At 51.4% G+C, this 14,399-nt stretch overlaps 1 protein-coding gene and 1 pseudogene across 1 annotated transcript; one reads left to right on the top strand and one right to left on the bottom strand.

Moving 5' to 3' along the window:
• Positions 1–6,458: 6,458 nt before the first annotated feature.
• On the bottom strand, positions 6,459–8,109 carry LOC119107322 (alkaline phosphatase-like; annotated as a pseudogene).
• A 3,020-nt stretch (positions 8,110–11,129) lies between these two features.
• On the top strand, positions 11,130–12,086 carry LOC119107321 (alkaline phosphatase-like). The gene has a single exon (XM_037230746.1). The coding sequence runs from the start codon at positions 11,130–11,132 to the stop codon at positions 12,084–12,086; it is 957 nt and encodes a 318-aa protein (XP_037086641.1).
• Positions 12,087–14,399: the final 2,313 nt, after the last annotated feature.

Genomic DNA, 14,399 nt, shown 5'->3' with positions numbered 1-14,399 from the left:
TGAGCGAGAGAGGACAAAGGCGATTAGCCGGCTGCCGGGGGCGGATCAGGGACGTGCTCCCGCCGGGGAAGCTGATCCACCGCCCAGACGATGCGTAGAGGCCCCTGGTGGACCCGAGGTTCGAAAGCAACCGATGGGCCCTCCTCCTTCGCCGCCATCTAGGGTCGCGGCTTCGCCGGCGCCGTCCCCATCTAGAGTGGGGCGCCCGGAAAAACGTGGCCCTCCCTGGCCCATCTCGCCCACAGACGGCAGCCCACGTATTCGGCCCAAAACCCGGCCGGCGTCGGTGGGATCAGACCTTGGTGGGTCCTTGCACCCCGTAGCTGGACCGTCTGGGTCTGCTGTGGCCGGCGCAACCGAGTATTTTTGAAAGTAGGTCTGTTTTACACTCACAACCCAAACACATGTCCCCCCCCCTCCGTTAGGCGTCGATACCGCGGATTGATAGGAAGCTAAGGACCGTCCTGACCTCTTAGCTCCATGACGAATGTTTTACAGTGGAACTGCAGGGGCGTCCGAACAAGCTACCAGGATCTCCAACTATGCGTTAACGAGCGGCGTCCGGCGGTGATATGTCTCCAGGGGACAAAACTGGCACCCGACAGCGTTTTTGGTCTTTCGGGTTATGCTGTTTGGCGGCGAGACTTACCACCTGACCCTGTTGCTCATGGTGGCGTTCTCCTGGCCGTGCACCACAGCGTGTGTGCACAAAGGCTGACTTTAAACACTGAGCTTCAAGCTATCACAGTCAAAGTGTTGTTAAACTGCCATACGATCACCATATGCTCAATCTACTTGCCTCCGGGGACCGGGATTCCGTCTACACATCTGAGACACCTGGTGGCTCAGCTTCCGCCGCCTGTCTTCATATTAGGTGATTTTAACGCTCGCCACTCAGCGTGGGGTTGTGTCAAGGCAAACACTCGCGGGAAACGCTGCGAAGCCCTCATACATGAAGAATTGCTGTGCCTCTTAAACATGGGCACGCGTACCCATTTTACACTCCCATCGGAGCAGGCATCGGCAATCGACTTAAGTCTTTTGAGCCCACAACTGATCAACCATTTTGACCGGTCGGTGTCAGACGATCCAATGGGAAATGACCACTTCCCCATCTGGATCAAGTACCGGGCTGACGTTTTCCTTGGTTCTCGACCACAGCGCTGGAATTTTAGAAAAGCCGACTGAATTGAGTTTCGAGCGAGGATCGAGCATTCCCGTACTATGCAACCAGCTAGTGAAACCCCGTCAGTAGAGGATTTCACCTCGTTGATTTTGAGGTCTGCAGAAAAGTGCTTACTGCGAACGTTGGGCTGCCCTCGTCGTCCTCCTGTCCTATGGTGGACGCAGCAGTGCCGGAACGCCATCTGTGCGCGTAAGAGGGCCCTTAGAAAGTTTGACCGCCGGAGCACGACTAAAAATCTAATTGCATTTCGACGAGCACGAGTGGTTGCTAGTCGCACCATTCTAGAGGCTAAGCGGGCATCGTGGCGATCGTACATAGGCCAATTAGACCGCCAAACACCTGCATCCAGTGTATGGTCACGGATCAAAGGCATTACGGGACAGCACGCGTCTGTACCACACCTTGTGTTCCGTATCAATGGACGTGATATTATACACCCAGCTGACGTAGCAAATGAAAACGCTCGCGCATTCTCCGAACGGTGTGGCGACGACAATGCCGTCCCACAGTTTATACGTCACCGGATCGGCTGCGAGGCATCCCTGTCGACTTCAGCACGACGGGGCGGATGTCGTATAACCGACCTTTTACAATGGTCGAACTAATTTCCGCGATCGAATCGCTGCGCAACGTGGCAGAGGGTCCGGATCTAGTTCACAACGTCATGCTTAAGCAACTCCCCACTTCATTAGTTGAGGCCCTCTTAGCAACGTACAACAAACTCTGGACGAATGGAGGTTTTCCGGAGTCTTGGCGTGAGTCATACATTGTCCCTATGCTCAAGCCAGGTAAGAGTGGGGCTGACCCTGCCGACTATCGCCCTATCTCACTGACATCATGCATTTGTAAGTTGATGGAACGTAGGGTAAGTGTATGTTTGTCGTGGTTTTCGGAGCGGTAAAACGTTTTTACGGCTGCTCAATGTGGATTCAGGAAAAGTCGCATTACCATTGACCATCTTATTTAGCTCTCGACACAAACATCCGCACCAGTTTTAGGGAAAAACGACATGTTGGCGCTGTGCTTTTTGATGTTGAAAAAGCCTTTGATACGACGTGGCGTTACGGCATCTTGAAGAATTATTTCCTTATGGCATTCGAGGGGCCATGCGCACGTTCTTAGCGAAATCTATGACCGATCGTTCTTTCAGTGTTCGTGTTGGCTCACACTTTTCAAATAGGTACCAACAAGATAGTGGCGTGCCCCAGGGCAGTGTTCTGAGCGTCGCTTTGTTCGCTGTGATGATAAACGATATTGGTGATTCCCTTCCAAAGTCGGTCAGTCGCTCTCTCTTCGTGGATGACGTCGCCATCTGGTATGCCTCGTCAAACTTTGCTTCTTTGGAGCGCCGCTTGCAGTTGGCTGTGATCAGCCTGGAAAGATGGAGTGTTGTAAACGGACTACGTTTCTCAACCTCGAAAACAGTCGCTATGCACTTTTGCAGACGACGTCGTCAATGCCCCGCCATGGCTTTAAGGCTTTACGGCCAGACCATCCCGAACGAATCCAGTACCCGCTTCTTGGGTCTGCAGTTTGATAGCCGTTTAACGTATGGGTCACATTTGAAAACCCTACGTGACAACTGCTTTAAAGCATTGAACATATTTAAGTATGTGTCTCGAACATATTATGGAGCGGACAGAAGAACACTGTTACTGCTATACCGCTCACTTATACGTTCGAAACTTGACTATGGTGGTTTTATTTACGACCGCGCGCCGAGTTCCTCCAAACATTTATTAGACGCCGTGCACCATACCGCATTACGCATTGTGACGGGGGCATTCAGGAAGTCGCCGGTTGCTAGCCTTACCGTGGAAGTTAATGAACCGGCGTTGGCACTGAGAAGGGAAATGCTTGGCATGCGGTACTTTTGCAAGCTGGCTCAATTTCCAAACCATCCGACTCACCGAGCAATCTTTTCATGTGATGTGGAAAGCAAGTTCCAAAGTAGCGGAAGGCCGTCCGCTATTCGATTTGGTGTCCATATGAAAAAGCTGTTCCGGGAAAGCGACATAAGTTTGTGTGGTGTACGAAGGTCGCGTCCCGTATAAGTGTCTCCATGGGAGCTAATCTCACCAAGAGTGGATGTTTCTCTTTCATGCACCAGCAAACAGGGAGCGATCCCATGCGACCTGAGATCGAAGGCTTTGGAGCACATCGGGTCGTACATAGGTTTTCAAGCCACATACACTGATGGGTCCAAAACGGAGGTGGGCGTTGGTGCTGCATTTGTAAATGACGAAGCCACCCGGTTCTTTTCTTTACCGAAACACGCCTCAGTTTACACGTCCGAGCTCGTTGCAATCAGTAAAGCCCTATGCTTCATCGAAGTTGGTGAGAGCAACTCACACGTGATCTTATCCGTTTCTTTGAGCAGCCTGTTGGCCCAGACAACCCTTAACACACCTTGTCCCATTATACAGGATATTTTAGTTCGCCTGACAGCACTGGGTCTTGCTGGTAAAACCGTCGTCTTATGTTGGATACCGAGTCATGTGGGTATCACAGGTAACGAGCGTGCTGACGCGACCGCAAAACGGGCAGCGCGTGCATCTTGCACCCGTTCATTACCCTTGCCGGCAAGGGACTTTTACCCTGCAATCGCGACCTTTGTGAAGGGGAAATGGCAACGCTGCTGGGACGCCATTGTAAGCAATAAGTTAAAGGTGATCAGGCCACAACTGCGTCCATGGTCGTCAAGCTCACGAAAGTTGAGACGCGAAGAAGTAACCCTCAGCAGATTACGAATTGGCCACACGCACGCAACACATAACTACCTTTTGTGCGGGGGAGAACGACCTAAATGTTCTCGCTGTGCTGCGCCCCTCACGGTTCGCCACGTCATTCACTTCTGCCCACAGTTCAGAGAAAAGCGGGCACTTTACTTCGGACGAGATGCGTCAGGTCTTACCCTTTCAGAACTTATTGGCGACAATTCTCAATTGCTTGGCACCGGACAGTTGTTTTCATTTTTGAGAAACGTAGGATTCACAGCCATTTATACACCCCGGTGAACACTTAGTTGCTATGGGCGCAAAATGACCCTAGAAGTTGACGCGCCCTAAAACCCCAACCATCATCATCACCCCTACCGCCAGAGATTCACCAATTAAAGGGAATATTCCACATTTGAAGATATATTCAAATATAATGAAGAAGATATATTAAGACCAGCATCAAGCATAGCAAAATAAGCAATAAGAGTAACTTGCTTGTGAGCGAGCACTCATTTGTAAGTATTCCCCACTCACTTCTAAATTATGGTTTGCTTACAAGTGTTAAAGACTGTTGCAGACCGGCCAGTTTCACCATTCAATAAATACACTCCCCATACGCCGTCGTTTCCTTGCGTCTGGAACGTCTTCGCCATAAGTCGCCTCCAGACTGGTCGTGTCTGCTGCCACTGCAGCGGACAGGCTGACTCACTTTCAGTAATCCAACTTCTTTAGAGGTGTTGTGCTGATCACTGTGCTGGTTGCGGAAGCCAAATATCGTTTTGTGACCGCGTGTTGACCCTTTATCGTGTTGTTCTTGCATACTTGGATAATGCACATTTGGCACAATTCGTCGCCCCAAAAAAACGCATAAACATGCTAGTCCATACATTTCTCAACTGCCGGTTTCAGGTACTTCACATGTGTGCTGCGAATGGAATCTGGTTGTGAGTAGAGGTGAAATGCATCTTTTAAAGCTTATTTCGGGTAAAAAAGTGACCGTCGCAATTCTCTGTGTTTCAAACAACAGCATTGTGAATGTCCAGCGAGCTAAGAAGATCACCGGACTCTAAGAAACAATGTCAAAGTTTTGAAATTTACCAAGATTTGGAAATGGTCCAAAATGATGATTGTGTCCTTGCAAGTGCGGCGCTATGCATTTGCGTTCAACTATGACAGCTTTGGATGGACTTATAAACATTCGCAGACACCCTTGGTAGTTGGCCTCTTAAAAATGCCGGATGCTATAACTCCCTAGCCGTTGTTGGGACCTTTCCAAAAATGGCATAGCCGAATTCAGGACGTAGCACAGTTTTGGCAACAAAACAAACAGAACTCCGATACTTTCAGCGAAATAAAGATATAGAGTTTGACCCGTTTGTAAGGTTTGATCCTCTACCCGTCGATTTAGGGTAGAATGCAGAAACGATTTTTTGCAATTTTCTTGCAGAAACGCACCGACATACCCAGGATAAAATAATATAGCTACGGTTTTCTTAATGAGTGTATCTTTGCATACTCTGACCTGCAATTCTACCTGTGCTTTTAGGTCCCGTACGACATTGTCGTCACCATCTGGCGCATCTGACGCGCATTGGGTGCGTACATCTTACGTCACCATCAGTTGGAGGAGCTGGAGAAGGCGTTCATGAAGACTCACTATCCCGGTGTCCTTACGCGCGAGGTCCTGGCCATGCCTGCCTGACAGAGCCGCGGGTCTAAGACTGTCAGTGTGGCACCTGGTCCAAAGTCATGCACCGTTAACGCCAGAATTTCGCAGGAAAATGCAGCCCTTCACTCGGTTACTGCGATGTGGTATTTGCATGACGCGGGCTTACGTCAAGTTTGATGTAGATTTACTATCAGATGAAACATTGCCATTAACTAGGAAAAAATGCATGACTTAGAGTACTAAACCACAGAACGTCCCATCCTATGACACCACTATTGCCCAACCAAGATCATCAAGATAAAGGAAGCGGCCTAAGGCACAGCCGGAGACAATAAAGCACACTGAAGTCAGATTTTGAGGATCAAACGGATATCAAATGAAAACATTTTTTGTGGCGGAAAAGAGGCACACAGTACTGCCATAACATAAATAAGGAAAGTATTTCACAATTATTTCCACTTTGTTCGGATAGGGTATATAAGAACCAGTCTGATCAATTTCAAGGTTTTTGTCGCTCGCTCGCTCACCGTGAGCAGCTCCGTTCGGCGTTTCTTGGGGAGTGCTTCGCCAAATGGAATCGGCACGTTGTGCTGTCGTTTCGTAGTGTTATCTTTTCCCTCCTGTCATTGACGCGTGGATTGATGGCACAACTAACAAGTCCTTCATCTTCTTCAAGCCTTTCAGGGAGCCTTCAAACTGTTGCACACATATATGAAAAACTAAACAGCACTGCTGAATAAAAACACAAAATCTGTTTACCTATTGGCGGACATTTATTCATTTCCGTGACAATTTGGCAGAGGCGACAATCATGGCAAAGCCCGGATGTTCTAGAGTGACTGACATAAAAACTGACGTATCTGGCTGAGACCGCTGTCGATGGCTACTCATCGCAGACGGTGAGATAGTCGCCCTGGCAGAGAGCCCAGTTGATGACGTGGTGGATGTAATTATCCTCCACACTGCCGCGCAACAGGTGGGCTCCGGAGCCGCGGGCGAAGATGCCGACATAATCTCCGCCGTGTGTCTCGTTCGGCAGGTAAATGCCGGCCACCTGCTTGTAGTGCGGGTCACGCCACTCAGCGTCCGGACCGGTCTGCATGAGACCGGAGCGCTTGGCGTCCAGCTCTTCCTTGGTCCGAGCGCCGCCCGGACCGTTGGCGTACTGCAGGATCGAGTAGGGCAGCTTGGGCGGCGGGCCACTCTTCTGCATGCCGCCGGCCAGGAAGGAGGCAGGGCCGAACATGTCCAGGCCGCGCTCCGGGTAGCCGTTGATGGTGAAGGTGTGAGCGTGGTCAGAGGAGACAACGATGAGGGTGTCCTCAATGTCGGTGTGGTCCGTAGCGTACTGGACGACCTCCTCCAGTTCCACCGTCTCGTCAATGGCCGTGTAGGCATTGCTGTAGTGATGTCCGTGATCGATCTTCACACCCTCCAGGAAGAGAACGAAATCGTTGGGACCGCGCTTCAGGATCTCCAGGGCCTTCTTCACCATCGGTCAGGCTGACGTCGTTGGCGGTCTGGAAGGCGCGGTACTGCATGTGGCTGCGGCTGAACAGACCAAGCACGTAGTCGGCAGAGGCGGCGTCGAGGCTGTTCAGCTCGGCCTTGGTGCTGATGTAGGCGTGGCTACGTCCCAGGGACTCCTGCTTGTCCTTCCACTCCTGGATCAGGTCGCGGCCATCTAGGCGGGTACCGCCCTCAATCTTCTTGGGGGTAAACTTGCCCCAGCCGCCGTCAAAGGCAACATTGATGTCAATGCCCCTACGCTCGACGAACTGTGTGGTTAAGTCCTTCATGACGTTCTTGCACAAGTCCTGGACGGGGCCGGTCATCCACTCCATGGCGGCGAAGTCGACATCCGACTCCCAGGTACGGTAGGCTGTGTGGCCGAAAGTGGCCGCGGGAGAGGCGTACGTGATACGGGCGGTGGACACCAGACCGACCCACTTACCGGCCTCCACTCCGTAACGGAGGATCGACTTGGGCGACGACGCCTCGTTGAGGGCGTCGCAGTTCCAGATGAGGACAGAGCAGTCGACACCGACCGTGAGGAAGTTGCCCTTGGCGCCGGTCAGGTAGGCGGTGGCGGTGGAGGCAGAGTCGGCTGTACAGCGGTCGCAGTTGTACGTCTTGGAGAGGCCGGTGTAGGGGAACATCTCCCAAGAGAGCATGGTGTGCTCGGGCACGTCGGCACCGTACAGCAGACCCTTCTACTTCCGGGCGGCGGCCAGCGTGTGGATGGACATGCCGTCACCAATAAACAGGATCGCGTTTTTGGCTTGCTTGTGGTACACCTTGTCGCTTAGCTTGGTCTGGATGATGTCCTGAGCAATGCTCTTCCAGAAGACCGAATTCATGACCTGACCGGAACGGGAGAGGGACGCGCTGCTTCCTAGCCCCATCTCGGCCTGGACCTCCTGGTAGGTGGGCTCCCACATTTCGTGCATCTCCAGCTCGTCCTGGTCGACCCTGGAGTCGAGGGGCACGGAGGCCACGAGGGCCAGCAGGCTGGCGGCCACGAACAGTTTCATCCTTACGTTTTGGCCGTCTGTCCCTCAGACGATGTTGTTGGCTGGCTGAGCCCAGCTTTTATGCTGGCAACATCTGACCTCACAGGTGGGGACAATCAGCCTTGTGGTCGCGCAAATGCTAGTGTTCCGAAACGTGACTGTGGGGCATTTGACACTCGATTAAATGGGGAACAAACCTTTATTTCGTTGTTTTACTGCGTCTTGCTTTTCGTAATGTAGAGACCAAAGTGATGCTTGCAAGACGTGGCGATGTCAGGTCATGTTTTGAGGCAAGCAACGTTGTGTTTGGCATCTTCAGGTGATTTAATGGTCAGGCACTACTAAATGTCGAATGCATGCAATGTCAAGCTTGCAGTCAGTTGTACCTAATGGTGAATCTGCAATGCCCTCTTTCGGGCTGAGTCCCAGCTTCGTAAGGGCGTGGCAAGGCGCACTCACTTTTGGGTTCTAGAAAGGGATCGATCTTTTTTTCTGATTTAGATGTTTGTTTGACATGATGGTTACTGGAACAGGAATGCTTGATATTGGTAACGACTGTTCTTTTCTTTTTTGCACGGAAATGTTTTTGCCGTCCCGTCATGAGTTATGCAGCCATGCCTGGAAGGAATTTTTTGACACTCTTCTGCGACGATGCTAATGGAACCGGCTGGTAACAGCCGCCTACGGTCTGCCGTCGGTGACTTCTGCGCACTTTTCAACGCTCCAGAAGCACAATTCGCCAACCGGGCCGTTTAGCCGAACCGTTAAAACCAATCGGTTTATGGCCGACGGATAAGGCTTTTTCTGCATTAAATAGCTGGTTGGTTTTGTTGTTTGGATTAGAGCCCTTCCAACAAAAAAATGATCATTTCATGGCTATGGTATGAACGAATATGGTTCAAGGTGGGGCAAACTTGCACGCGCATTGGGGGCCAATTGCCGAGCTTTAACCCGCGCACGCCCGCTGGGTACCCGGTAGGGGTCCCCCTTCCCACGGGGCTCTCGGCCCACTCGCGGCTGACGCATGCACCAGGCCCCGGACAAGCGGGGCGTCGCAAGGATGCAGGGTGAGGTAAGATGGAGGATAGGAGGGTCGAATGCGCATTAAATAGTCATAGCTTCTTTTTCAGCTTCTTCTTCTCTTCCAACTCTTCTCGAGTTATATTCTTGGAGAAACTTTTAAGTATCACGTTACGAAAATGGAATGATTCCTATGTGTCTATATATGAAATGACGTTATCTTAAGAACCAATCTTAGACGCAGATGATAAATTCTGTCATTTGTTCGATATCAAATATTGTTGTGGATTAAATACATGTTGTACATCAACACATAGTTTCTGTGATCTGTCTAACAAAGATTGTCAGATGCCTATGCGAAGGCGCGCAGGTCGGTGGCTCGGTTGCAAAATTTGCTCGCATACACTCCTTCGCGTTCTCCAGAATGGCTGATGCGTGTCCTGTACAGCACTTCTTTGATTGGATAAGGTCATGGGTACCTATATTTAATGAGCAGCGGTTTGGGTTGGGTACATTTGGGAACAACCGCAGGTGTTGGCACGGGCATAATTACGATGCTAAGAAAATGTCGGGTGAATACTTGGAGAAGTGTTACAAAATGTTACTGCTTGCATTTTTCTTAGTGAAAATGGATCAGTTTGTTTCACATGTCAACAACACTTTCGCAACTATTACATTATCCCAAAAGCGTAGGTTTGGAGGGTAAACCAGCACTGGAGCTTTTCAAAAATTATGAACTTAAGTGTTGAAAACTGCAAAGGAATGGTCACCGAGCGTGTACAACTGATAATGAATGGGTAGCCTGTGGCATGCACGCAACGCCGAGGTCAAGGGATGGATGGGAAAAAACATATTTTTGCGATAATTTTTTTTAAATGTCAGGCACAGGCATCTTGGCAACTACTTTTTTGCTGCTCAGCACAAGTGGACGGCAAGGGAAAGGTGTGGATCTCTTGGGACACCGCCCCACCAGTTAAGTTGAACCTATGTGACCCAAGAAGTCTGCAGGTCGCGGGCAACAAACATCAAGCAGCGCCAGGCTGTTAGATAATTAATCACGAGCACACGGCATACAGTACTGCAAGACGGCGACAGACGCGTGAAATGCGGTGCACCACATCTCTGTCAAGTGTTCAGTGCCTATCCATACCAAACACCATAGCCTATCCAATCATTACTCAATCATGTGCTATTAACCCTGATCATACAGGTGCCCACAATTCTAGCTACCTCGTATAAAACGAACCGTGGTCTGAGTAAGGATACATTCTCACTGAGCACAGTGAGACCGTGTTACCCAGCATCGGATACGCCATGAAGCTGTTTGTGACTGCCTGTCTGGTGGCGCTGGCCGCAGCCGTGCCGCTCGACTCCCGCGTGGAAGACCAAGACGAGCTTGAGATGCACGAGATGTGGGCGCCCACCTACCAGGAGGTGCAAGAGAAGGCCGGCCTGGGCGCCGGCCGCGCCCTCACTCTCTCCCGCTCCGGACAGGTGCTGGACCAGACCTTCTGGAAGAAAATCGCCCAGGACATCCTGCGCACCAAGCTGGCTGACCCCGTGTACGACTACCAGGCCAAGAACGCCGTGCTTTTCATCGGCGACGGCATGTCGATCCCCACGCTGGTCGCCGCCCGGAAACGCAAGGGCCTGCAGCACGGCGCCGACGTGCCCGAGCACACCATGCTCTCATGGGAGACCTTCCCTTACCTGGGCCTGTCCAAGACCTACAACTGCGACCGCTGGACGGCCGACTCCGTCTCCACCGCCACCGCCTACCTGACCGGCGCCAAGGGCAACTTCCTCACGGTCGGTGTCGACTGCTCCGTCCTCATCTGGAACTGCGACGCTGTCAACGAGGCGTCGTCGCCCAAGTCGATCCTCTGTCACGGAGTGGAGGCCGGTAGGTGGGTCCGTCTGGTGTCCACCGCCCGTATCACGCACGCCTCTCCCGCGGCCACCTTCGGCCACACCGTCTACGCACCTGGGAGTCGGATGCCGACTTCGCCGCCATGGAGTGGATGACCGGCCCTGTCAAGGACTCGTGCAAGGATGTCATGAAGGACTTGTCCACACAGTTCGTCGAGCGTGAGGGCATTGACATCAATGTTGCCTTTGGCGGCGGCTGGGACAAATTTACCCCCAAGGAGGTCGAGGGCGGATCCCGCGTGGATGGCCGCGACCTGATCCAGGAGTGGAAGGACAAGCAGGAGTCCCTGGGACGCAGCCACGCCTACATCAACACCAAGGCGGAGCTGAACAGCTTTGACGCCACTTCTGCCGACTACGTGTTGGGTCTGTTCAGCCGCAGCCACATGCAGTACCGCGCCTTCCAGACCGACGACGACGTCAACCTGACCGAGATGGTGAAGAAGGCCTTGGAGATCCTGAAGCGCGGACCCAATGGCTTTGTCATGTTCGTGGAGGGCGCCAAGATCGATCACGGACATCACTACGGCAACGCCTACACGGCCATCGACGAGACGGTGGAGCTGGAGGAGGTCGTCCAGCACGTCATGGACAACACCGACATTGAGGACACCCTCATCGTTGTCTCCTCTGACCACTCCCATACCTTCTCCATCAACGGCTACCCGGAGCGCGGCCTGGACATGTTCGGCCCTGCCTCCTTCCTGGCCAGCGGCATGCAGAAGGGTGGCCCGCCGCCCGAGCTGCCCTACCCGACCATGCAGTACGCCAACGGTCCGGGTGGCTCCGAGGACTGGGCTGAGTTCGAGGCTAAGCGGGCTCGCCTCGCCGACATGACGCCGGAGGCCGAGTGGCGTGACCCGCATTACAAGCAGGTGGCCGGCATCTACCTGCACAAGGAGACGCACAGCGGTGAGGACGTGGGCATCTTTGCTCGCGGCCCTGGAGCCCACCTGCTACGCGGTAGCTTGGAGGAGAACGTCATTCACTACGTCATCAACTACGCCCTCTGCCAGGGCGACTACGCCACCATCTGCGACAAGAAATAAGCCGATGGCCTGAAGTGTACATCGCGGCAAGACACCAGCATAATAACTGAGATGAGCACTGATGGTTTCACGTTGGCACGTGCATGTCAGGTTCCGTAAATACGCAAAAATACATGCGAGATTCAGGATTGAAAGCTGTTTTGCTCTTGTCACTACGAACCACACTGGCCACCGCTGTTCAAGTTGGATGGTGTCTTAGGCAGAGCCAGCTGCAGTGATCATTTTTTCGCGCAGCACACTGGCCACTGACCCAATGCCGACCTGGGTCATTGGTCAAACGTACGATCATTGGTAACGGCGGCACGCACTCGGCTGCAGTCATTACTGGAAAAAAGGAGCAATGAAACTGCAATTTAGCGATTGCTGGAGCAGCATCCACTTTAGCCGGGCTGTTCGCAATGCGTTTTGTTGAAATCGTGGAATTTTCAAACGTATATGACACCTTGTACAGTCGTGCACTCAGACAGTACTGTTTCATTAGTGCAAGTTTTGTTATAAGGACGGCCAAACATATATTTAATCATGCGTTTGCCCTATTGTTCGAATAAAAGCCTTTGTTGTTTTCGGTGCCATAAATCTGTTCACTTATCGCCATTTCTATACAATGAAAGAAAATTGCATACAGTGTAGGTCAGTCAGACGCACAACATTCGAACAGGGCGAAATACGAGGCACGTTCTACGGGATGTAATTTAAGGTATACTACCAGTTAACAGCCTATACGTCCAAGCACCAGGTCAAAGTACAAAGCACATATATGCGCCAAACATTTTCCAGCCTAGCTGACACCATGGCAAGTTCAAGACATTGAATCCTCCTGCTGCCAATGAGTGAGTGAATAGGTCCAACATGCTGTCTGCTCTAAGCTATTTGTTTAATACGCGCCAGAGTGAGGGTATTCCAATTGACTGCGCAAATGTTTTTTCCCAGATTGATTTGCGAACAGCGCGGCGTGGCCAAGTCAAACTTTGCACAGCTGCATGGAACTGAAAAGTGAATTGGTTGATGTAAAAGGGATGGTGTCGGGCTATGAACGATTATATTGTAGGCCAGCTTTGTTCCCACAATGACAGCGTGTGCACATTTTCTCCAGTCAGTTCTGACCTTTTTCTTAGCCAATCTATGCTTGATCACACAGAATAGCTTGACTTCAGACCGCTCGCTGGCGCGGAGGGCGCGATGTGGATGACAAAACGCCCCGCCGCAGCAGAACATGCGTGCCACTGCGGCTATACGGTCGAGCCACTCGGTCGCCCCATGCAGCACGAGCAGTGTTGGATCGGCTGCGAGTCGCCCCACCACGCCTCTCCCCGACTCAAAGGACACGAGCACGCGCACAGGGAACCGGTGACGCAGTAACACGAGTCGCCAGCGGCGGTCCAGCCTGGACGGTCTCCTCCGGCCATGTCGCCGCCGAGCTAGTCATTAATAAACCGCATTTAAAACACAGATATCCGTCAAATTATACACGACGGCCATGTTCGTTCAAGACTAGTGCGGCGAATTCACAGTTTCTAGGCGTACCATACCAATGCAACCTTAGCTAGCAGAGAGCCGGTTAAGTGATGCGTGACAAGCTAATTAATTCCGACACGAAATTGATAAATATAATATTTTCTCGTTGATCGTTAAAAATACCGACGCCATCCTGATTGGCATTGTAAGTTTGATCGCACCAAGGATCTAAAGCTTTCAAATTGGGTTTGGACAGTCTGGACTGTCTGTCGGGTAATGATGCGCTTGGAGGGGTGTCCCATGACAAATCACAGGGCTATAACACCTAATATTTTGCATTTTGACAACTTTTTCAGGGATTGCTTCGAGCCCTGAACCCATCTGTGCGGGTTTCAGAAATGTCAAAGTGACGGTTGAAGAGTCATAGTTTCGGGTATTTTTAGCAGGTTAATCATGGTATGGTAGAGTCCGTAATTCAATCTGGAATTGCTTAAATCGTACTCGTGCAGACCTATATGTCTCTCAACTCGCAACGAGCGGGTGCGTCATTTGGCAAGCTCTACGTTGTTGTTTGCTGGTTTTTCAGCATTGTGACATCGTGACAAAAATCCACATGACCTTTTTTGTTCTTTCAGATATTCACAAAGCTAGCTTGTCTCATGCAGAAATTAGGAGCAACGGCTTTTCCATCAAACGCGAAAGTAAAGGAAAGAGTTTTTATGTAAAATGTTACACACATGTTTCGACCTTCGCATAGCAGCCGTTTTCGGTATGATTAAAAACGCGCTCAGCAGTAATATCTTTAAAGGATGCAATTTTACTGAAGCAAGAGCCGTTATGGTCAATCGTACTATTTGA

The sequence above is a fragment of the Pollicipes pollicipes genome, unplaced genomic scaffold (genome assembly GCF_011947565.3).
Source record: "Pollicipes pollicipes isolate AB1234 unplaced genomic scaffold, Ppol_2.1 Scaffold_6686;HRSCAF=7923_pilon_pilon_pilon, whole genome shotgun sequence".
NCBI classification, from domain to species: domain Eukaryota; kingdom Metazoa; phylum Arthropoda; class Thecostraca; order Pollicipedomorpha; family Pollicipedidae; genus Pollicipes; species Pollicipes pollicipes.
The sequence above is the reverse complement of the archived record's forward strand: the minus strand, read 5'-3'. Positions and strand labels throughout refer to the sequence as shown.

Bases quoted from the DNA above. Each gene is read 5' to 3' on its own strand.
- LOC119107321 (XM_037230746.1), top strand. From the start codon at position 11,130: ATGACCGGCCCTGTCAAGGACTCGTGCAAGGATGTCATGAAGGACTTG.